The sequence below is a fragment of the Marmota marmota genome, unplaced genomic scaffold, assembly GCF_001458135.2.
Source record: "Marmota marmota marmota unplaced genomic scaffold, marMar, whole genome shotgun sequence".
In the NCBI taxonomy this organism is placed as follows: Eukaryota; Metazoa; Chordata; class Mammalia; order Rodentia; family Sciuridae; genus Marmota; species Marmota marmota.
This window is the reverse complement of record NW_026000185.1, coordinates 19,193,057-19,214,898: the sequence shown is the minus strand read 5'-3', so window position 1 is coordinate 19,214,898 and position 21,842 is coordinate 19,193,057. Positions and strand designations below refer to the sequence as shown.

Sequence of the window (21,842 nt, the reverse complement as noted above, 5' to 3'; positions counted from 1 at the left end):
AGAGGAGAGGAGGGAGGGGAGGGGGAGGGCTACGAGGCAGGCGGCAGGCGGAGGGGGCCTGGCCTGCACTGGGACTTGTGCAATGGTGAGGGCAGAAGCCCGCGGAGGAGGCCGGGAGAGCCCAGGAGCAGGGTGGGGAGGAGGCTCGGCCTTGGCAGTGCAGGTAGAGAAAGGGTTAAGAATTCAGGATGGGGACTCTGGGCTCCTGGGGCAGGCGTGATGCTGGTCTTGCAACTGTCATCCCCGCTCTGGAGGCTGAGGCAGGAGGATGGAGAGTTGGAGGCCAGTCTCAGCAACTTAGTGAGACCCCAAGCACTGAGCAGACCCCCTTTCAAAATGAGACATAAAAAGGGCTGGGATGTGGCTCAGTGGGCAAGCGGGCCCCCGCTCAATCCCCAGGACCAACAAAAGGAAGGCTTGTCCTGTCTGGGCAGACACACCAGGACAGGGACGCTGTCACCACCCCCAGCCCAAGGTGTCATGAGGTGAGCCACGGCCCTGCCCTCCATGGCCCCCAGGTCCCCGCAGAGGGCAGAGGGCAGCAGCGGCCATGGGAGGTGGAGGGGGGTGGAGGGCTGGGGGCGTGCGGCAGGTGGCCAGGACCCTGCCCAGGAGCAGCAGTGGCAGGAGGTGACAGCCGTCAGATGCAGCTGCAAGCCCTCGGTGTGCGGCTGCGACTTGAAGACAGAACTAGTAAGAATTTCAAGGTGGGGGCTTCAGAATGCCGCATTCCAGGGTGGTCCCCCTGAGCGTGGGACTGCGGGGTGACAGGGGCGCGGAGCTGGCCTCCCCACAGCTGGCCCTGTCCAGAAGCCAAGGTCGGACCACTCCCACAGATTTATCATGTGACACTTCTGCAGGTCAGAAGCTCAGTGTCGTCCCCAGGGTTGCCATCCTTCGGGGGACTCTGGGGAGAGTCCCACCTGTGACCTTGTGTGTCTAGGAGGCGCCTGCGTTCCTTGGCTCGCGGCCACTGCCCCTGTCTTCAGGGCCAGCAGCATGGTACCGCCAAGCTTCTCTTGGCTCTGATTCCCCTGCGCCCCTCTCACCCACAAGGACCTGTGATTACAGTCGGTCCGACTGGATGGTCCAGGATGACGTGCCCGTCTCCAGGCCAGGCCGTGAGGAGCTCTGATTCCATCTGCAACCTTCATTCCTTCTTGCCACATAACACAGCCTGTTCCCAGCCTCTGGGGATTCAGACAGGACGTCTTTGTGTGTCTATTATTCTAATTACTACAATTGTTAAAGCTGCCAAAGGAACTCCATGGGTTTATTTTTTTTTAAAGCATGCTATGGCTTATTTAAGAATCCAAGGGTTGCTTTGATCATTCAATGATGTCTCCAAGGACACAGACCCTGCCGTATTCAGAACACTATCTTTCCTCTCCAAGCATGTCCTCTCATGATCACATGATGGCTGCCAGAGCACCAGACATCGCATACAAAGCAGAAGAAAAGTGGTAAAGGGGCCTTCTCACGCTGCTCTCAGGTTGGAAAGGAGAACTGGGAGCCTGCCCTGTGGTCCCAGGGTAGAGAGGAAGGACAGACAGTTCAGCTTTGTTGACCAATTAATTCAAGCTGAATTGGCAGCAGGAATTCGGCAAATGCCAGTTCCTGGGTGGGGTCTTGTGAGACAGTTATAAAGGATGAGGGGCCAGGGCGGCAGAACCAGAAGCTGACCGCGGCTGGGGTGGAAGGTCAGCCTGCGGCCAGGCTCGAGGGCAGCCTGTGGCTGGGATCCTGAACAGGTCAATAGCTTGGGTCAGAAACCAGTCTTGTTGGGGTCAGAGGCCCCTCGCTGGCCGGGGACAGGAGCTGGACTCTGGCCAGGATCAGAACGTCGCCTGTGGCTGACACTGAGGTCACCCTGTGGTTGGAGGTCCTGAGGGAGCTGGTCAGGCCAGTGTCCTTCTCTGTCTCTGCCAATCCCTGCGTCCTTGCTTCGTGTCCTCCTCGGACAGACCGGTGGACGCTCAGCCTCGGGTCCCCAGGGGGGACAGAAGCACGGTCTGGGCCAGGTCCTCTGAGGCTGGCGAGGGTGGGCATGAGGGAGGGGACAGCGTGGCAGCGTGGTGGCAGGAGGGTGCAGGTCTAGGTGTCCTCGCCTCTGCACCCGTGGGCTCCGTGCCCTTGAACCCAACCAACTGCTGACTGAAAACTATTTTTTTTTTAAAATTGCGTCTGTTTAGAACATGTGCAGACTGTCCTCGTCACTGCAGAGTGACAGGGACCTCCATGCACAGTGAGAGCGCTCACAGGGTATCTCTTGTGATCTGGAGAGGACTTACCGGGGACGGAGGGTGTGGGCAGGTCACCGGGACCCCCATGCCATTCCATACAAGGGGCTTGCGCATCCGTGGACGACGGTGTCTCTGGGGCACCAGGTGGGGTCAGGCACATCTGCAATCCCAGTGCTTGAGAGGCCGAGGCAGGAAGATCACAAGTTTGAGGCCAACCTTGGAAACTTAGGGAGGCCCTGTCTCTAAATAAAAGATAAAAAGGGCTGGGGACGTGGCTCAGTTGAGTGATCCTGGGTCCAAAGAAAAGAAAAGAAGAAACACAAGCCCAGCCCTAGCCAACTGGAACTGCGCATGCGCAATATACCGAATCGTGTGGGCGGGGCGATTTTTTTCCCTCTTGGATTTCTGTGGTTCTGTCTTTTTAAAAAAATCATTATTATCATCATCTTTTTCTTTTTTAGTTTTTGGTACCAGGGATTGAACTCAGGAGCACTCAACCCCTGAGCCCCATCCCCAGCCCTATTTTGTATTTTATTTAGAGACAGGGTCTCCCTGAGTTGCTGAGGACCTCGCTTTTGCTGAGGCTGGCTTTGAACTTGCGATCCTCCTGCCTCAGCCTCCTGAGCCGCTGGGATGACAGGCGTGGGCCACCGTGTCCAGCTTGTTCTGTCCTTTTTATTGGAAGGTGACATTAAATTGAGAACGTCACTATTTCTCTGACCATGATTTATACCCTCCCCTCCCCCGTCCACAGAGCCTTCGGTATTCCATCCAGAACAAGGGCAGCCGCCCAGTTAAGGCACTGGCGTGGGCAGGCATGCTCCTGAGGGCCTCGCCTGCAGGAACGTACTCCACTCCCCCCACAACGCCTCCATGGAGATACTATTATTTTCCCCACTTTACAGATGAAGCAAGCACAGAGAGGTCGCCTACTGGCCCGGTGCCACACAGCTGGCCCTTGGCGCTCCCTGATGCCTAGTATTCCTCAGGCTCTCCTTTGGGGGGCTGGCGGGGTTGTGGGAGAATGAAGGGAGGAGGAAGGTGGGGTTAGGTGGGTGGGGTCTCTGCGGCCGGGTTCCCCGCCCCCCCGCGGGACCTGGAGCAGCTGAGATGAAGACGGGCGTTGGGGCCACTGTGGGCCGCCAGGGGGCAGCAGGAGTCAAGCAGCCGAGCTTTGGGGCGCTTTTCCGGAGGCTTTTCTGTGGCCATCAGTGGAAGCCGGTGAGATCTGAGCCAAGGGCTGAGTGACCTGCTGGGAACACTGGGGCTAATCAAGATCACCTGGTGTCGCAATCTGTCGTGTGCTTCCCACGCCACCGCCGCGGGCCTCCCTCCTCTCCTATCTAGGAGGAAACTGAAGCCCAGAGAGGTTAAGTACTTTGCGCCTGGTCACACAGCACCGAACTGGAGGCGGCCGAGGGTCCAACGAGGCAGAGGGCGCGGCCCCGCCCCTACAGGCCGCACGGGAGAGAAAAGCTGGTGACTGTGTGACTTGCCCCTTACATCACGGGCAAGTCCCACGCGGGAACATGGGGCCCTGACGGCACCGGGTGAGGTCAGGCCGCCCCTGCAGCGGGGGCTCGAGAACGCGCTGGGGTTTTTTCTCTCTTTTTTTGGTTTTTAATTAATAACCTCCGTGGGAAAATAATGCCAGAGGGTTGTGAACAGGATGTCAGGGAGGGACTTCTCCAAACCCAGCCGCCCACGGGTGCCAGGTGCCCGGGGCACGGGGTTTCCGGTGGCTTCTCACTTGGAGAAGGCTGGCACCTGCTACCAGTGATCCGAAACGGGCATTGAAGAGAAATCCAAGCAGATGCACTCAGGACCCCCTGGGACCCCATCTTTGTCAAAGCAGGAGTGGGGTGTGGTATTGGGAGGGACCCCCCAAGGGGGCAGCTAGAGGCCCCCCAGAGCCATCTGGGCCCTTCCAGAGGGGACCAGGCCATCCCCAGCCGGCTCTGATGGTGCCACCAGCACCCTGCCCAGTCCCCACCCTGCTGACTGCCAGGAGAGGGGCTCCTACCTGCCACCCCCTCCCCGTGGCCCTTGGGGTGCCACGTGGGTGCAGTCTGTTCCCCCTGGTTTTCCTCCCTTCTAGATCTTTCTCTCTTGCCTTCTAGGCCAAGGTGAAGGAATAAATGTCGTAGGAATCAAGTTTAAATGTTAGTAAACAATTTAGAGCAAAGGTAATCGCTGACGGATGGCCATGGAGTGAGATCATAAGGTCCTCGGTCGTACTGGCTGCCCGTCCGGGCGAGAGGCCACCTCAGAACAAGCCGGGAGATCTTTCTGCTGCGATTTAAACACAGCGGGACCCCCAGAGCTGGGCTGCGTGGGGTCCCCAGGGGGAGCACGGAGAGGCAGAAATGGAACCCAGCTCTGGGGACGGAGGGACAGGGGGGCCTCCCGGTGGAGGTCAGGACTGGATGAGGCCAGCAGGGTGGAGCCCCAGGATGTTACCTGGTAGAGACCAGGGGACACTGGCGAGGTCCTGAACCACCTGCGGACTCTGCCAGCAAGGAGGCTGTCACCAGGGGTGGCACCTCAGCCTCGGGCCTCTTTTGTTTATAACTCACCAAGTGTATGGTGTCCTGTCCTTGGGAACAGGAAGTGGACTGGGGTCATTCCCCTCTAGCCACAGCTCTGTGGGGTTCATGGGACTCTAAAACCCCTCCCTAAGATGACCCTAAGAGGAGCCAGAGTCCCCGCTCCTCCCTCTCCCCAGCCTCCCTTCCTGCAGACTTGAACTAACATTTGGCCCTGGCTGGGGATCTCGGCTTTTGTTAGCTTCAACAGTCATCCCTCAAGGAGGAGCTGTCCCTAGGTCCCAGTCACCAGGGAGCACCGCCAAGGGGTGGGCATGAGCCAGGGAGCCGTGAGGGCCAGGGAGGTGCAGGCTGGGGAGGCGCAGGCCAGGGAGGCGCAGGCTGGGGAGCCTGGGGTCATCAGGAGACCCTGCATGGAGGCCCGGAGGAGGCCCAGGGGACCGAGAAGCTTTGGTTTCCAAGCCATCTGCACCTTCTTGTATCGCCACCTGTGTGGCCAGGCTGGGTGGGGGGACCCACAGATTCTATCACCTTTTCTACTTTACAGATGAGAAAACTGAGGCCCAGGCGGGATTAAGGGACAGAGGAGTGAGTAGCCAGGCTTCACGCCCACGGCCCTGGGGCTTCCTTGACTTAATGGGAGATCAGGGGCCAGGTTTTAAGGACATTTTTAAAAGATCCTTCCTTGATCAAGGAAATTCTGGGAGGCCTGGCAGCGGGTCCCCTGATGTGAGTCGGCTCATTCTGATGGGGATCTTTTTGTCCTAGGGCAAAAATATTAATGAGGAGGATTTCGACCATCCCAGTTAGTGCTGTCAGGAGGAACGTTCGTTCTCTGCTTCTGCAAGGTGGAAGGGAGCCTTATTGGGGAAACACTTTCAGTAGTTCCTCTTCTTCTCCTTGGCTCCAGATTCTGGGGTACCTTAAGTTCGTGTGGGATTGGGGGAATTGACAGGAGGCTGCTTTCTATTGCACCGGGTTTCTTAGTGCGTAGGGCTCACATGTGTTTATGCTAAAATACAAACTCCTCACTCTGGCCCCATCATGCCCTGGCCATGGTCCCTGGCTCACTTCTCCACACTTCTCGTGCCTCAGTGACTTTGCACGTGCTTGACCCTCCTCCAGCATGTTCTCCCTCCAGTTCATCCTGGCTTCTTCTGGTCACTGCGGGCTCAGGTCAAATGTCACCTCCTTGACAGCCTCCCTAAGCACCATCAGCACCCTGTATCCGAGCTCTATTTGCTTTCTTTGCAGCTCCTGCTGGTGTTTGCAACATAGGAGCTCAAGATCCCCTGCCCGCCTCCCTGGGACCCACCCCATCGCTCCATCTGCTTGGAATGTTGATCACCTACAGGATGATGAAGATCCAGCCGCAGGCCCACCACGAACCCTTTCTGTGGTCTTCGCAAAGTGTAGCACAGGGGCTGGGGTTGCGGCTCAGCGGTGGAGCGCTCGCCTAGCACGTTCGAGGACCTGGGTTCGATCCTCAGCACCAAATAAAAATAAATAAAATAAAAGTATTGTGTCCAGCTGCAACGAAAAAATAAATATTAAAAAAAAAAAGGTGTAGCAACCAGGGTTGCCATCTGCCATGAGCGCCTCAAACATGGCCAGCGCTGTCTGAAGTTCCCTCCCGCCTCCAGAGCAGCTGGTATTGCTGGAGAACTGGCGCCTGGAGACAGTCCTCTGCTAGCCCGCCCTCCACCATTGACAGACGGCCCTGCCTCCACCAATGACGGAGGCCCTGCCTCCACCAATGAGGGTCGGCCTTCCCTCCCTTGGATGACAGACGGCCCTCCCTCCACCGATGACGGACAGTGCGCTGGGCATGCGCCATGAGGCGCTCGTGGCCCAGGCTGGGCGTCCACTGGGTCACGTCCCGCGTCGCCTCTGGCCCTCCCCAACACCCCCGTAACTGGGTTTCCGGGATCACTTGTTAAGTCCGCTGACTGCTCTCGGGTCCCGCCCCGGGGAACCCAAACAAAGGCCACCGGGCACTTAGCCCCGAGCCCCGCTCCGCCCGGGGAGGGCCCGTGTGCTCAGAGCCAAAGTCCCCACCGCGGTGCCACAGTCTGTTTATTCAATAAACAAAAAACAGAGATAAAGGACCTTTATTTATACAAAACTCCCGCCCTGTCCTGTTCCACTGTCCCCAGCAGAGACCAGGTGGTAAGGCGACCTTGAAGGCATGCACACTGCCCAGCCCCGGTGCCGGCGGCCCGGCGGCCGTGGAGACTAGCTGCAGGGCGGTCCAGCTGCAGGGCGCCCGGCTTGTGTACCTGGGACCCCCTTGCCCCAGGCTTGCAGCCGGCACAGCAACTGGCGGCGACTGTCACTACTGGTGATGACCGTGTTTCTGGCCTTGTCTGGTGCAGCTGAGCTGCTGCACCTCGGATTATGGACCCAGAGCAGCTGTGTTGAGGGGCCCCCACCCCGCGCCCTGCAGCTCCTTTCCCACCGTTGCCAAGGCCTCCCAAGCTTTCCCTCCTTGGTTTGCCGGATTCTGGCCTTGGCTTCCAGTTCAGGGAGCTGGGGCAGCACAGGGTGGGGGACAGAGTGCCCTGGGTAGGCCAGGGCGGGCCAGGCTGCTGGGGAAGCTCGGACAGGCAGCCAGCTCCTGGGAACTCTCAGTCCCTGTAAGCGCTGCCCTGGGACAGCTGCCCCGGGCCTTCCACTCAGTGCATGAGCTGAGTCCAGACGGTGCCAGGGGAAGGAAGGGTCCGTCTCTACAGCCTCAGTTAGGCCAAGTTCACGGCTTCCTTCCACAGATCTCTGGTAGGAAGCTCTGGTAATCTGCCCGCTGGGCTGCCCCCGGGCAGCATTTCCCAGGCAGGGGTCAGCCCAGATCCAACCCACAGACTACATCCAGAGGGCAGAGACCCAGGAAAGCCTCAGGAGGAGGGGCCCGTGGAGACCAGGGCCACTCTGGAGGTCTCACTTGAGCTTGGAGCACTGCAGGGGGCCGGGCATGGGGACTGGAAGGACAGTGAGGACTTGCTCTCCTCTAAGGCACCCAAGGGTCCCTGGGGTGCTGGAGCGAGGTGGGCCTCCAGAGGGATCCCACCTGGCCTGGGGTCCAAGGCCCCCATGGGGCTCCCTGGGGGTGACGACCTGTCTCCACAATGGCAGCCACAGCAGGGGCCGGCCACCACGTGGGCCTGGCCACCCCCCTCCTGGCCTTGGTGCTGCTTCAGGTGGCCACACAGGTGGCAGGTGAGGGCTGAGTAGACAATGCCACTGCCCAGGTCATCCCTGAGGGGGTCTGGGGCCTGCTCTGGGGGTAGCAGGGGCTTCTGCCCGTCCTCTCCCTTGACCTCCGGCTCGAGGCCCAGCTGCCCGAAGAGGGGGCTTGGGAGGAGTGAGTTTTGGGGGCCGTGCGGTGGCTCCATGTCCAGTCCAAAGGTGAACAGGGGCACGGTTAGCGGAGCCAGGTCCCCGGGGAAGCCGGGAACGAGGTTCTGGAAGGGCTTGTAGCCCCCGTTCCCGCTGCCAGCCCCAAGTCCTGCTGTCCCCGTGCAGGGGGCACTGGGAGTGAGCAGGCTGGAGAAGGCCCTGTACCCGGCTTCTCCAGAGGGGCCGGAGCCCGCCGCCCCGCTGTCCTGGGCGCCGCCCTGCCCCACCGCCTGCGCGAACTCCCGGTAGCCGCTGCTGGGGGCCGAGGTGGGCACCGCGGCCGCCCGGTGCTGCAGGACGCTCTGGCGAAGGATCTGCTCCCAGGTTTCCGGCTTGGGCTGGAGCTCGGTGGGGGGCTCTGGGGGCCGGGGGACACGGGGCCCCTGGGAGGCAGGGCACCCAGCCAGCTGTGCGTCTGGGTCCAGCGCCGCGGGGCCCAGGGCCTGGCTCTGCAGGCTGCGGTAGGCAGGGTTGTCTGCGATGACCAGGGTCCCCTCGGAGCAGCCCGGGCTGGCCGGGNCACACTGGGGAGGGCACTGTCCCCTCCTGGAGGTGGGAGGCAGCACAAGTCCCCCGAGCCCCGCTGGTGACAGCCGCCATCCTGTGCTCCCAGAAGGTCCAGAAACAGGCTCTCTGTCAGCCTGACCATGATGCCCTCGCAGCCCCCCTGGAAGCCCCCGCTGTGCTCGGGTGACGGGCAGACGCTGGCCTTCTCCTCCTCCTCCGCCTCCTCCCCACGCTCCACCGGGGCCTCCAGCAGCTCCACGCACGGGGCCACGCTGATGTTCTCCGGCCAGAGGACCACGGGGCGCCACGTGGGTTTCTCAGGGCCTGGGAGAGGCCCGCCCGCTGCAGCCTTGGGCTCCTCGTCCCTCTTCACGTCATGCTCCAGCAAACAGGGCAGCAGCTTGGCCAGGCACGTCTTCCAGTGTCTGCAAGGGAGCAGCTGGGTCAGGGTCAGTTGCCCTTGGCCAACTCCTATTCATCCTTCAAAGCCCAGCGGAAATCATCCCTGACTGACCCCGGTGTGCCTCCCGGCTTAGCAGTCAGGCTCCACGGCTAGACTGGGAACCCCTGAGGGCAGGGCCTGTCTTACTGCGGGATCCCTGGGGCCCAGTTAGAGCCCAGCACCTGATACACACTTGGTCTATTGACTCAGGCAAAGTTCCTAAGGGGGACGGTGACATTTAGAAGGCAGACCACAGCCTAAGCCACCACAGTGAGAACGCTCGTGGGGTCCACGGGCTGGAGCAGGGTCCAGGAGCTCCCACGAGGCCCTGCGGGGACAGCTAACAAGGACAGGGAGGTGTGTCCTATCTGAAGGCTCCAGAGAGTGGCGATTTGAAAAGAAGTGAACAATCAGTGGGTTTTTAACAATGATGGCAGCCTCCCGAGCTGCTGACCGCCTCCTTGCTCAGGCCAGACTGGGCACTCCCAGGGGCGTCCAGCATGTGCCCGTCCTGCCTGTGAGACTTGGGGGTCCTAGCTGGCAAGCAGCCCACTCCCCCAAACACCCCTGCTCGGCCCCCTGTCCACACCAGGAAGAGAAAGCCAAGGTGAGGAGGGGCATGGGACTCTGTCCTCAAGGTGGGGTCACTGTCCCGAATCTAACCCTGCCAATCCGCACAGGCCGTGACCCAAGGGCAGGTACATACGGGCACTTGGTTGGTTCCTGGGCCGGGGGCCGCCTCTCCCACAGCGACACCTGAAACAGAGACAGACCATCAATAGCGCTCCCCGCCCGCCTGGTGACGGCTGTGTCCAGGGGGTCTGCGGTGCAGAGGTCTGGACGTCGGACCGGGCGGGGGGCAAGCATGGGTGGTCAGAGTCACCTGCATTCTCAGCCTCGGTCTCCTGGGAACCACTGAGATTGTCCTAATAATAACGGTGACTCTGGCGGGTGACAGAAGTGGCCGCGGAGCTCTGCCACTGCCACAGCCGTGGGTCCAGCCTGCCCTGGGATGAGCTTCAGTGACTGGAGGCAGAGGACGATGCTAGGCCAGCTCTGGGCAGAGGCCCCAGGACGCCCTGTGACCTCCCACCCTTGAAAGCTGGGCCACTGTGCTGGAGGGTGAGTGGCCCATGGCATAGTTACTCCCACTCTGCGAGTGATGGTCACCAGCCACTGGATCCCCGAAGGAGGCCCAGCCCAGCCCCAACCGCCAACCTGCGGAGGCAGGAGTATGTAAATGGTGGCCATTGCAACCTCTGGGTCTGGGGGTCATTTGTTATGCAGCAACAGCTGACTGATACACCAACGGTATTTGTAACGGGCACCTCGTGTGGGCTTCTCAGTGGATCCCCCACCAGCCAAAGAGGTGAACACGTCACAGCCCTCGAGGGAACCTGAGGCTCAAGTTCAGCAACCTGCTCCTCCTATGCTGCAGCTGAGTGGCAGGACCAGGACCCAAGCCAGCGCCAGTGGACTCAAGTCCAGTAGGGTCTCTGAAGAATCTAGAGAGGCCTCGTCCCCCCTCCATCCTAGGGAACCTGATACCACTCAGCCAAATCCATGATGGGGAGCTGCCCCTGCCCTGCCCTGCGGGGCTCAGGCTCTCCACTGCTTCCTGGGGACCGAGTGAGGAAAGGGCAGGGCTTCGGGCCAAGGAGAACTGAGATGTGCTGAGGCTTTGGGCGGCTTCCTGGTCTTAAGAGGAAGGCACAGAAAGTCTGCCACCTTCCGTTCCCCACCTCTGAGAGGGGTGCTTAACCACTGAGCCACACCCCCAGTCCTTTTTATTTTTTTAAATTCAAGACAGGGTTTCACTAAGTTGCTTAGGACTAAGTTGCTGAGGCTGGCCTCAAACTTGCGATCCTCCTGCCTCAGCCTCCTGAGCTGCTGGGTTACAGGTGTGCACCACTGTGTCCAGCTCTGCCCTCTCCTGTTTTGTACCGGCCCTGGCCTGGGCAGTGATATAGAAATGACCCAGGCTAAGAGACCAACCCCAGAAGGGCCACCCCAAACTGGAACAGTAGCCCCGGGAGCCAAGGGGAGGGGACAGGAAGTCTCTGGACTGCATTAAGTCCTCCATCACCCTGCCCTGCAGCGGCTGCTGACCTGTCCCCTTGCCTTCCCCAAAGCCAGGGCATATCCTTGGCCTCGCAGGCGAGTGGAGCCATGTTCCCAGCCACCCAGCTCCGAAGCCCCCCACGCTCGGCTACCTGGGAGTCCTGGATGACGATGGCCATGAGGGGGCTGCGGGCCGGGTTGGGGATCTGGTCCCACCACTCTTTCTTGATCCTGAGAGACAAGAGGAAGAGCTGTTGGTCTCTGATCACGGGCCGGTTAACGCTCCGCTCACGACAACTGGCCCGTCCTCCGATCCTGAGGACGCCTCGGGGACCGTGCCGACAGGTGTTGCTCCGCGGGATCCTCCCGGTGACCCCGTGGGACAGATCCTGCTGCTCACCCCTTCCCCAGACAAGGAGACGAGGCCCAGAGAATCAGGATAGACTCAAGCTGCAGAGAGACGGTTGTGGGCTTCCTGCGAGGGCAAGCTGCAGGGGGAGGTGTGAAGTGGCCTGAGAAGCTGGGGGCCCAGGAGACAGCGTCTCCCCCTCTTCCTGCCTCTGTCTGGAGTCCCAGTGCACTGTCACGGGGAAGGACGGTCCACGTCTTGAGCCAGCGTGTGTTTATTGAGCATCTACTACGTACCCCTCACCTAGCCAGGTGCCCTGGGACGTCTGGGAGGAGCCCTGGTGACGTCTGGGCAACTGGCTTTCTAGGTGGGGGCACGGAGGGTGCAAAGGCTCAGGTGGAAAACATGCCCCGTGCCTTCAAAGCACTGCCCAGAGCCTGGAGGGGGACGGCGAGTGGGGACTGGGAGGGACATGGGCATTGGGGACACTGAGGCTCAGACAGCAGAGGCCAGCCTTGGGCCACTTGGAGGCATCAGTGATAAGACATGGAGGGGACTTGGATGTCCCGCCCACCCATGTGCCCAGCCAAGGGTGGGCCCCTCTCAGCCACCTGGAATCCCGTGGGGGGACGGCTTGCTAGTTCCATTTCAGAGCAGGGAGGACTGAGGCTCAGAGGCTCCGTGACCCACGGAGAGAACTCACTGCAAACAGGCTCCCCCGCTTTCCTCCCAGCCCCCTCCGAGGCGAGGGTGGGCTTCCCAGGTGGGTGCCTACGCCCTCAGACTCACTGTCACCCTGCAGAGGAGGAGCCCAGCGTGTCCGTCACCCGCCACCGGGTGCCAGGCTGGGATTCCGACCTGAGTCCCTGACTCCACCAGGACAACTGTCTCCGCTCTCCTGGCTCCTGCCACGTGCCCCAGTGGCTGGACCAGAGCCCAGGCACCCAGCGGAATAAGGGGGCAGGGGACGGCTCCATCTCCCTGGTGCCACCCCCGTCCCCCGCTGCCCGAGACGCCTCCTTCTCCCCAGTCAGGTGCAGCTCAAGTGCCCCATCCCAGGAGCACGCGGAACATCTCTCCGTCCCCCTCCGTCTATTTCCTTCAGGGTCCCTGTACCGTGGACAGAGACGGCTGCATGAAAGGGCCAGGCGAACAGAAGGGCCATCCCCACCCCCTGGCTGGCCGGTGGCATCGTGGCTGAAGCGTGGCACTCACTTGGTGACGCTGTAATAGCAGGACAGGCAGATGGCCATGATGACCAGGCAGGAGATGCCCACGCCCATCGGCAGGCGCTGCACCAGAGGCGGCTGGTAATCTGCAAGTGGGGAGCACAGCGGTGAGCCCGCGTCGTGCCGGGGCCAGCCTGGGGACCCTCCTCCCAGGCCCTCTATGATCTGGCTGCCCAAAGCCCCTCCTGTCTCACTGCCAGCTACTGTCCCCCGGAGCCCACGGTCACATTTGCATCCCCACCCTCTCTGCTCCACCAAAGCTCAGCGCCACCTCGTGACCTTGAACTTGCCCCTCTCTGGAAGTAGAGCTGAGTGCACCAACTGGAGCAGGGATGCCTGAGCTCAAAGCTCACGTTCATGTCATCTTCACCTTCTCCCGGCTCCCTCTCTACCACTGTCCCCTCCCCTGACAGTGTATCAGTCAGGATAGGTAGGTCCAGCTGCAGTAACAAATAAGCCCACGGTTTCCATAGCCGAGCACCACAGACACATACTTGCTCCCATTACAGTCCAGTGCAAAAGTTGCTGTTTTATGTCTTCTTGTCATCTGACTCTAAACTTATTTCTTTGTTTACTTTTCGTCTCCACCTCCAAAAACACTCCTCAAGAGCAGGAACTTCCCTCTGCTTTGTCATTACCATGTTACCCCCGGCATCTAGCCCGGGGCTGGCCACACAGCAGGAGCTCAGTAAATATTTGTTGAAATAATTAAAGAGTGTCCAGAACTTTGTATATTTGCTCTATATTTCCCTTTCCCTCCCCAGATCAATAGGAGAATCCAAACAACCCAACAGCCAAGCCCCAGCTATGTGGCTGACCCTGGGTTGGTCACTGGAGACAGATGCGAAGCCAGTTCTGCCTACAGAGCTCAGAAAACAGCAACTTTTGCATTGGACTGTAATGGGAGCAAGTGTGTGTCTATGGTGTTTGGCTATGGAAACCGTGGGCTTATTTGTTACTGCAGCTGGACCTACCTATCCTGACTGATACACTGTCCGTGGGCGATTTCGTTGCATGCAGTTAGACGCACCCCAGGATATGAAGAGCCAGGGGGAGTTTCTGGCCACAGAGTAAAAGCGGGGTGTGGAGATTCCAGCTGCTCCGGACCCCCATACTCACAGTTGTGCCACTGAGCGCTGGGGCTCCAATCGCTCCAGGTGCCGTTGTAGCTCTCGGTCCAGGCTCTCACCCGCACCTTGTAGGAGACCCCGGACTTCAGGGTGCTGGCTGCGAGGCGGAGAGTGGGTTCCATGTAGGTCACATTGTAGATGATGAACTGGTAGAGGAAAGGGAGATGTCAGTGCGCCACCAAGGCGGGGAGGGGCGCCGTCCTTCCCTGCTGACCTGAGCCCATCTGCTAGGTGGAAGAGCCCCTGGCCTGGGCATGGGGTGGTGGGTTGATAATGAAAACGTGCCTACTGCCCAGCTGCTGGGATTCAGTGGGTTCATGGGGACGAGCATCTGCATGGGGCCGGGAGCACAGGAAGCCACAGTGTCTGACGCACGGGGAGGGTCTGTGCACCCCCAACCATGGTCAAGGGCCTTGTCCAAACTAGCCCTGCTGGGAAGTGACCACCAAGACCTCCTGCAGAGTGAGCCAGGCACCTTTTCTTTTCTAACAAAGGGAGGGGGCCCAGGGACCATGACAGCCAGGCTCAAGATGCCCCTGGGGACCAGGAAGTCATTGTCTTGCGCAGCACCTGTGACATGAATCCGGAGAAGGGGACAGGATGTGGCTGCCCGTATGTGACAGTAACGTCCAGCTATAGGAACTCTCTCCGGCTCGATGGCTTTGGAAAGGCCACAAGGGCAGGGGCTCAGGGCTCCTCCGAACAACACCAAGCCTCTCTGGCCCACAGCCCTCAAGGAGCTGGACGCCACCGATGTCACAGGAGCTTGGGGGCTGTCCTTCCCCAGTCGAGCCTCGGCTGAAACCACAGCCACAGCCAATGCCCGAAAGCAGAGAACCCAGCTGAGCCGTGCCCACCTCCTGCCCCACAAAAATGGACCTCACAAACCATTAGCCCATTAACCATCATCCCAGATGTGGGGCACGTAGGAAAGCCTAAACCCAGGGGCTGGGGGTGTGGCTCCGAGGCACAGCACTTGCCTAGCACACCTGAGGCCCCAGGTTCAATCCCCCACACCACCCAGAAAACCAAAACCCCAAACAAACTTGAAACAAATATCATCTTTTTTGAGTTCTGACCTTTTGAGAAGCCCTTTCCCCAAATAACAGGTGAATAATTGGAGCATTTGAAAAAACAGACATATGTATTGCACATGCATACAAAAATTACAGAGGGAGGATCTATAAGTTCTAGATCCTTTTATTTATTTGCTTTTGCTACTGGGCATTGAATCCAGGGGTGCTCTACCACGGAGCCACATCTCCAGCCCTTTCTGTTTTTCATTTGGGGATGGGGTCTTGCTGTGTGGCTGAGGCTGGCCTTGAACTTGTAATCCTCCTGCCTCAGCCTCCGAGTCACTGGGACTACAGGTGTGCGCCACCACGCCCGGCGATCGCCAGCCTAGTCTAAGGCACCTGTGTCAATTCCATTAAAATATTTGCAGAATTGAAAATGTGGGGGCTCATGCGTGAGACCCACTACCCTGATAGGGACGCGGTACCGCAGCATATGGAACCCAAGAAACCCAAGAGCCAATGTGCGCGCCTCCACCTTTCCTTTCCAGAAAGACTCTCCGCCTGTTGGCCCCGTCCTGCAGTCCCCTCCCCTCCCCGGCCAGACAACAGCGGCCAAGAGGCTGGGGTGGGCGAGACCCGTATTCCATTCCAAGTTTTTTCGTGCCAGGTGAATTTTCACTTTATGTAAATATTACTTTTAGCCCTGCCCCCCTAAAAAGCTTCAAACGTGGGGAGCAAAATTAAAGAGTGTTCACGATCCGTTCTAAAGGAAGGGGGCTGCCCAGAACTCGCTTCCCTGCAGGACCCAGACCCACGCGCCCTCTCCCCCCTCAGGTCCCAGGTCCTGGAGGCTTGGTCTCTGTTTGTGAGTTTGGGGAGACCCCCGGACGCAGGGTGAGCCATGGGGGGATTTCACAACAAGCCGGGCTCAGGGCTGCTGGAGAGGCTGGGGGGCAGAGCTGGGGGGGCAGAGCTGGGGGGCAGGGCTGGGGGGGAGAGGAGGGGGCAGGGGAGGATGCTCTTTCCTTTCTCCCTCTTTTTGGAGTAAGCAAGAAGCCACCGCCAGGTTATGTCACCAAAAGAGTCCCACAGCCTGGAGAGGAGCAGGGCACTGAGAAGTGTTTTACCAAGACACCAAACAGATGCCAGGGCTTCCAAAGAACTGCTTGTGGTTTGTTTGTCTTTGAATGAAAAGGTCAGAAACATCCGGGGCGGGACAAAGACCAGGGGCTCTGGGGGTCACGTCCTTGCTCTGCCGTGTCCAGGGGGGACCCCAGGCGAGGTGCTTCACCCCCCCCCACCTTGGTTTCCCTCATGTCTGGGGGTAAGGCCGTACCTGCCCACCGACGGGCGTTCACAGCATAACATGTGCCACCTGCCGCTGGGGACACAGAGTACGTGAACCATTGTTTTCAAAGCTGCAAACAGACGGGTGGCCTAATCTGCTTGCTCACTGCAAACCCCTGACCCCAGACTCTGCAGCCCCGGGGCTCATCCCACAGATGCCATGAGTTTTCATGGCCCCAAATCTCTCCTGCAGGCCCCTCGACCTAAGCTTCTTTCCCTCTCTCTAGGACACTCCTGCGCGTCCCTCAGTGCCCAGGTCCCATTCCGTCCCCGTACACAGCCTTGGCTGGATCCCCGGGATGACGGACTAACTCCATCCTGCAAAGTCCACGGCGGAGTTCTAGCATCTCGGTCTTCATCCCACCTGTCCGGAGCCGCAGTGCGGCAGACACAGCTGGACACCTGCCGGGAATCTGTGCCATTGGGTTTAGGCACCCAGTGATCCAGGAAGGTAAACTGTCCCCAGCTCCAGGGTTGACCCCAATCCATGGCCTGTGGTTGGTTAGAGGGGAGCACGTGACCAGCTCTAGCCAGCAACCCAAGTCTTTAGGTGCGGCTCTGTCCTTGGGAAGAGGATGGGGGATGGGGCGGCTCTATAGCGTCTGCCCCCGCCAACAGCAGAAGCTGGACTTCATCTTTCTGTCTCTGCCCTGGCCAATCAGAGCCCTCGGCCTGCACCTCCCTCCTCTCACGTACAGTGATTGGTTTAGAGCCTGACACAAGATGCAAGCCAGACCAGTGAACATCATCCCTAAGATTTTCCTGGGACTCCTGGAGGGGGGCAATCCAGAAGCACTTTTCCCACCATATGGCTTCTGGCTATAGACCTTGGGACACTCCACAATGGAAGAGCCTGCCTAAAGACAAAGTCAACACAGAATAAAGAAGGGTCCTGGATCCAGCTGTGCCTGAAGGTGGCCCTAGAAATAAGCCAATTGGTAGCATTTCTTTGTCCTCCATAGGTCAAACTTCCCTCCCTGTCCAGCAGCCCCCCTAGCCCATTCCCTGGACTCTCAGTGAACCTTGCACAGGTCTAGACATGGGAGGACACTTTACTGACCAAACCCAACCTGTCCCTTCTGAGCATCGGCACATCCCCTGCTCTCCGAGCCTCTGCTGTGTGGCCCAGCTGCCCCCTCCTGCTCCTCCCCCACATCCTGGCCCAGTGCCAAGTGCCCAGACCCAAGACACAGAATCAGTCCCCAGCTACCCCCTGACTTGGCCAGAGGGAGGAGCCAGTGACAGGAGCTGACCTGGGGTCCTAGGATGGCTGGTGCCTGCTCCCTGCCTGCTAAGGCCACCAGCCTGGGACCCCGGCATGTCGCACAACAGACCTGGCGAAGGCTGCTGTCTTATAATTATAGACGGTGTGTGATCCAGCCCAAGGTCCTGCACCAGCCACACAAGTGCTCTGCCACTGAACTTCATCCCCAGCCCTCGGTATGTTTTTCGTTTTGTTTTGGTTTTGCGGAGCTGGGGATTGAACCCACAACCTTGTGCATTCGAGGCAAGCACCCTAGCAACCGAGCTAGAGCCCAGCTCAATGCGTGGGTTTTAACAGGATCCGCTCTCCAGCGCTGTGCTGGGGGCCAGGCTCACTCACGATGAGAAGCACATGGACACTGATCTGGCTGTCTGGTCTTCTGGGGGCAGAGTCTAAGCCTGCAGCCTCCTCCTTTTGACAAAAGGGAAGCTGATGACCAAAGCCGCTCCAGAGAGACTTGTTCCTCTGCGTGACATGAGCCCAGGTCATGGAGTGACCCTCTCGCTCAGGGACTCAGGCTATTGAAGAGTGTGGCGATGACCACCTGCAATCTCCTGCATCCCTCTGCTACTGGGAGACACAGATGAGGCCCTTCTGTGACAGCTGAGGGGCAGAGAGCCGCGATAAGGCCCCCTTTCTGTCCCTTGCGGGTCAGGGACCAGGAAGAACAGGGCAGAGCTGGGTCTCTAGGTCCTGGGATTGGGGTCCAGTTCCAGGCCTCGTCTCCAGCTCCCAGCTCCAGAGCCCGGGTCTCTGACACCCCCTAGGGTTCCCAAGAGGCCGCTAGAACCCCATCGCGAGCTCACTCACCTCCGCAGGGTCGTTTTCATTCGAAATGTTGACCAGGTAGGTGAGCTCCTTGTACAGGGTGCTCCCTGGAGGGTACGGATTGCTCCACGTCAGCAGCTTCGTGTCGTGGTCGCTGGTGTGAACCGTGAGGTTCTCGGGCGCCCTGGGTTTCACTGCGGGAGAAGCGGTACCCGCATGAGGGGCGTGTCCGGGGATGCGAGTCCCCGCCCCCGCCCGGCCGCTGGCCAATGAGAGCTTTCGGCGGCTGCATCTCTGCGGCTGGACGGCAGGTGCCACACAGAGGAAGCCATACAGAGAAGGGTCATCGGAATAGCAGCGACCACGCTGCTAAAACTCCACGTGGCGCTTTAGTGGTTATTAACTACCTTTCCACCGACGGGGCAAAACCTAGGAGCAAAGGGACCCTGATGGCTCTGCCACTTTGATCCTGCACAGCGTGGCCACATCTGTACTATTATTTATTGGGGTAGGTGGCTTCATCCTGAGTCGTCTGTTTGAAAACGGCCTCCTCTTGGGTGATCCCATCCATGAGGTCGTAGGTGTAGATATGCATAAAGACCAACAATCCAATCTGCACATGCTCATCATGATTCTGGCGACCAGGATGGGGAATCCGGGCCTCGTGCATGCGAGGTAAGTGCTCTACCACAGAGCCTCAGCCCCAGTTTCTTTTCTTTCTTTCTTTTTTTTTTAATATATATATATTTATTAAAATACTTAAAATAATTATATTTATTTTGCATTTTTTTCTTTTCATATTTTTGTTGGTGCATTATCCTAGTAGTGAGTTTGGTTGCCATATATTCCTACATGAACGCAATCTGACAATCTACCTCGGCCAACACTATTCCCTCTCCTCTCCCCGTCTCTCCTCCCCTCTGCTGATCTCCCTCCCATGGCCACCAGAGCCCCCATCTTCCTTTTTCATTTTCCACTCTTGAGAACACACACGATCCTTGATTTTTTTTTAGTTTGGCTGATTTCGTTAAGGTTCTCAAATTCCACCTATTTTCCCCACAAATTCCGTGGTTTCATTTTTATTTAGGGCTGAATAAAACCCCACTGTGGATGTAGACCACGTTGTCTTTATCCCTTCACCCACTAAGGGACACCTGGGCTGTTCCATCATTGGGCTTTTGGGAACGGTGCTGCTGTCAACACGAGTCGAGTGCCTCACTGAGGTGCGATGGCTTTAATTCTTTAGGGTAAACACCAAGGAGTGGTGTAGCCCCATCAGATGTTCACCCCCAGGTTCTAAGATTGACTTTAGAGTTCCTGCATGAGGCAATCCCAATAACCTGGGGGCCACCACCCATGAGCAGGACTTCAGGAAGCACAGATGGACAATGAAAGCCACTATTATGCATAATTATAATGTTCCCATAAAAAATAAAGGGTATAATTTAAAAAACCCAAAGAACAAAAGCAAAAGCCTTTAAATTGATTAATTAAAAAAAAAAACAAAAAAAACAAGACTCATTGATGGAAAAGATCAAGTCTTTTGAGAGACCTGGCCTTGAGTACTCTCTCTACTGCTGAGAAGCTGTGCGATTTAAGGAGGGTCGCTCACCTTCTCTGAACTACAGTTTATTCACCTGCAAAAGGGGATAATAAATCTTTTTTGGAAACTGAGACTCGGAGAGGTAATGTGACTTGCCCCAGGTCACACAGCAATAAATTCCTGCTTTAAAATCCTCTTTAAACAACACAGGAACAAACTCCTGGGAGAATTGCTGCGGGGACTCTGGGGACGGGGTAAGATCGGCTTTCCACGAACACTCTACAGAGAGGGGAAGCGCTGTTCCCAGCTCCTTTTGTGATCTGCAGCGGGCGTGTGCTCAGTGGCTGGGCCTGGTGTCAAGACGCCTTCCTGGGCCCTTAAATGCAAGGGGACTGGCTTGTCACTGAGCCCAGCCCCATTTCCAAGACGGGAGGACCGAGGTCCAGGAAGGGGCAGGAACCCCACCAGGGTTGGAGGGACACAGGAACCTCTTGGGTCACCTTCTGCCCTGGAGCCGGCCAGCGCAGGACACCCGCGCCTTCCCCTCCCGGCCCCTCACCGTGGTCGCTGGGCTTGAAGAGGCCATGCCACACCTGCTGCCTCCCGGCCCACAGGACCAGCTGGTAGGTGTCGACTTTGACCAGGTCGTCCATGGGCATGATGCACACGCACGTTGCGCCTGCGCTGTTCTCGGGGATGCACGTGCGGTTCCTGCAGACGCAGGTGCTGAGTGAGGCTGGCTGGGACCCGAAGATGTCCCCAGGACGTCAAGGAAACAGGTGCTCCTCCAGCTTCCCCCCACCCTGGCTCGAGGACTGGGTCCGGGGGCTCTCGAGCAGCCAGGGTGCGGTGGGAGCAGGGGACCAGAGTGGCCTTGCGGTGCTGCCTCCAGCCCTCCGCCCCCCACCACGGCCAGCCCTCTGGGCACCTCCTGGTCCCCAGCCCCAGCCCCAGCCCCGCCAGGGCTTACTCGGAGAATTCGAAATCCAGCCAGTAGGACAGATGGAGCTCCGCACTGCAATTGAGGGGACCGTCCAGCTGCCACTCGCAGGTGGAGACGCTGATGTAATCCGAGAAGCAGGTGGGCTCACGCAGGACCCTCATGCTCCCTGTGGGGACACAGCATTGCCTGAGATGCTCGGAGCCCAACAGCCGGGGGGCCCGCACCCAGAAGGAGGGAACCAGCCCAATGCGGGCAAAGCAGAGGGTCAAGTCCCCAGAGCCGGGCCAGGACCAGGACACTGGGGCTTCCAGGTAGCTGTGGGGCCCGTGGAGGAGAAGGAATCCCATGCCTTTGTACCCGGTGGGAACCCAACCGGGTACAACTTGGTCGAATGAAAGGAAAAAAAAAACTGGGCGCGGGGGTGCACGCCTGCGATCCCAGCAGCTCAGGAGGCAGCGAGTTCAAGGCCAGCCTCAGCAAACTTAGTGAGGCCCTGAGCAACTCGGCCAGACCCGGTCACTACGCAAAAAGGAAAAAGGGCTAGGGGTGCAGCTCAGTGGGTCAGCACCCAGGGTTCAATCCCCGACACCAAAACAAAACAAAAAGAAAAGAAAGAAAAAAGAAACGAGTGCGAGCCAGGGGCCACTATCCATCTGCCTCCTCCCTGTCCCCTTCAATTCCCATCCCCTCTGCCTGCTCTGTGCTCAGGAGGCTACCTGACCCCCATGGTCGTCTCTGCCCAGGTCCCTTGTCCTCTGGCTTCTAGTAGGTTCGGCCACAGGAGAGGAGAAAGGGAAGGGTGGGCAGAGGCTGGAGGGCCGCATCAGGCAGGGGGCACGGGGTCCGCTAAGTTGTCCCAGAGCTCTGGGCCACCCGGCTCCAGCCTTGAGCTTCAGGCTCAGCACTGTCCCCTCCCGGTCCACACCGATGTGCTCTTGTCAGGGCTTGCGACGTTAGGGGGAGGGCCCCGTGAGAGGCTTGGGCGCCCAGGAACCATCTCCAGCTCATCTCAGGCCCAACTCCGGCCCCGCCCAACCCCAAGTCCCGCCCACCCAACACCA

The 21,842-nt window shown here is 58.9% G+C and overlaps 1 protein-coding gene and 2 long non-coding RNA genes across 9 annotated transcripts in view; 1 reads left to right on the top strand and 2 right to left on the bottom strand.

The window, feature by feature from the left end:
* The window catches only part of LOC107146880, a 16,449-nt gene extending 13,801 nt beyond the window's left edge, over positions 1-2,648 (bottom strand). For 2 of the 4 annotated variants that reach the window (XR_007342697.1, XR_007342698.1), the window contains exons 1-2: positions 2,292-2,639; positions 1,060-1,190 (exon numbers count right to left, since the gene is read on the bottom strand). This is a non-coding gene — a long non-coding RNA (uncharacterized LOC107146880). Of the gene's footprint in view, positions 1-1,059; positions 1,191-2,291 lie in introns of all 4 variants that reach the window. The other 2 variants (XR_001504082.2, XR_001504081.2) reach the window with 2 other exon arrangements.
* Positions 1,683-6,180, top strand: LOC107146881. Of its 4 annotated transcripts, none has more exons than XR_007342695.1 (5): positions 1,683-1,751; positions 2,998-3,793; positions 5,337-5,377; positions 5,558-5,707; positions 6,044-6,180. It is a non-coding gene; the product is annotated as an uncharacterized LOC107146881 (long non-coding RNA). The 4 variants fall into 4 exon arrangements; XR_007342694.1 differs by having other exon boundaries at positions 2,998-3,798; XR_007342693.1 differs by lacking the exon at positions 5,337-5,377.
* Positions 6,181-6,884: 704 nt separating this feature from the next.
* Il4r (interleukin 4 receptor) overlaps positions 6,885-21,842 on the bottom strand; it is a 22,998-nt gene continuing 8,040 nt past the window's right edge. The window contains 9 exon segments of the mRNA XM_048789692.1: positions 6,885-8,704; positions 8,707-9,114; positions 9,838-9,887; positions 11,345-11,423; positions 12,757-12,856; positions 13,890-14,046; positions 18,338-18,489; positions 20,398-20,549; positions 20,809-20,947. Coding sequence (XP_048645649.1) covers positions 7,681-8,704; positions 8,707-9,114; positions 9,838-9,887; positions 11,345-11,423; positions 12,757-12,856; positions 13,890-14,046; positions 18,338-18,489; positions 20,398-20,549; positions 20,809-20,947 — 2,261 coding nt within the window. The 3' untranslated portion in view covers positions 6,885-7,680.